The 715-nt window shown below is 63.9% G+C and overlaps 1 protein-coding gene across 1 annotated transcript in view; it reads left to right on the top strand.

Annotated features, from left to right (window-relative positions):
- The window catches only part of DCHS1 (dachsous cadherin-related 1), a 58,040-nt gene that overhangs the window by 56,139 nt on the left and 1,186 nt on the right, over positions 1–715 (top strand). Inside the window, 1 exon segment of the mRNA XM_009993813.1 lies at positions 3–710. Within this exon segment, the coding sequence (XP_009992115.1) occupies positions 3–710 (708 nt within the window).

Here is a 715-nt window from a genome sequence, read left to right on the forward strand (position 1 = left end):
AGGGGCTCTCCCAGCTCCATGAAAGCACGGGGGCCCTGTGCCTGGCGCGGCCACTGGACCGGGAGGCACAGGCGCTGCACACCCTGGTGGTGCAGGCCACCGACCTGCCCGGCGGGCACTTTGCACTGGTGCCTGTGGCCATCGAGGTGAAGGATGTCAATGATAACAAGCCCTACTTCCCAGTGGAGGTGCTGAGCGCCAGCATGCGGGAGAACCTGCCTCCTGGCACTCTGGTCACCACACTGCGCGCCATCGACGCAGACAGCGGTGTGTTTGGGGAGCTGCGGTACACGGTGCTGGAGCAGCTGGTGGGGCAGCCCGGCATGGCAGAAGGCCGGGACGCCTTCGCCATCAACAGCAGCTCTGGGGAGCTGCGCTCCCGACTTACCTTTGACTACGAACGAGCCAAAGCCTTCCAGCTCCTGGTCAGGGCCACTGACACTGGCAATGCCTCTGCCACTGTGACCGTGCGGGTGCTGGTGACAGGGGAGGATGAATATGATCCCATCTTCCTGAGCCCCTCCTTCAACTTTGAGGTCCCGGAGGGTGCCCGCAAAGGGCATAGCATTGGCCGGGTGCTGGCCACGGATGAGGACGAAGGGGCTGATGGCGTCGTGCTGTACTCACTGGCAAAGCCCTCGCCATACTTCGCCATTAACCAAACCACAGGCACCATCTTCCTGCGTGTGGACAGCCAGCCCCAGGCCGCTGCCCG

Source organism: Chaetura pelagica, unplaced genomic scaffold (genome assembly GCF_000747805.2).
Source record: "Chaetura pelagica isolate M959 unplaced genomic scaffold, ChaPel_1.0 scaffold333, whole genome shotgun sequence".
Taxonomy (NCBI): Eukaryota; Metazoa; Chordata; class Aves; order Apodiformes; family Apodidae; genus Chaetura; species Chaetura pelagica.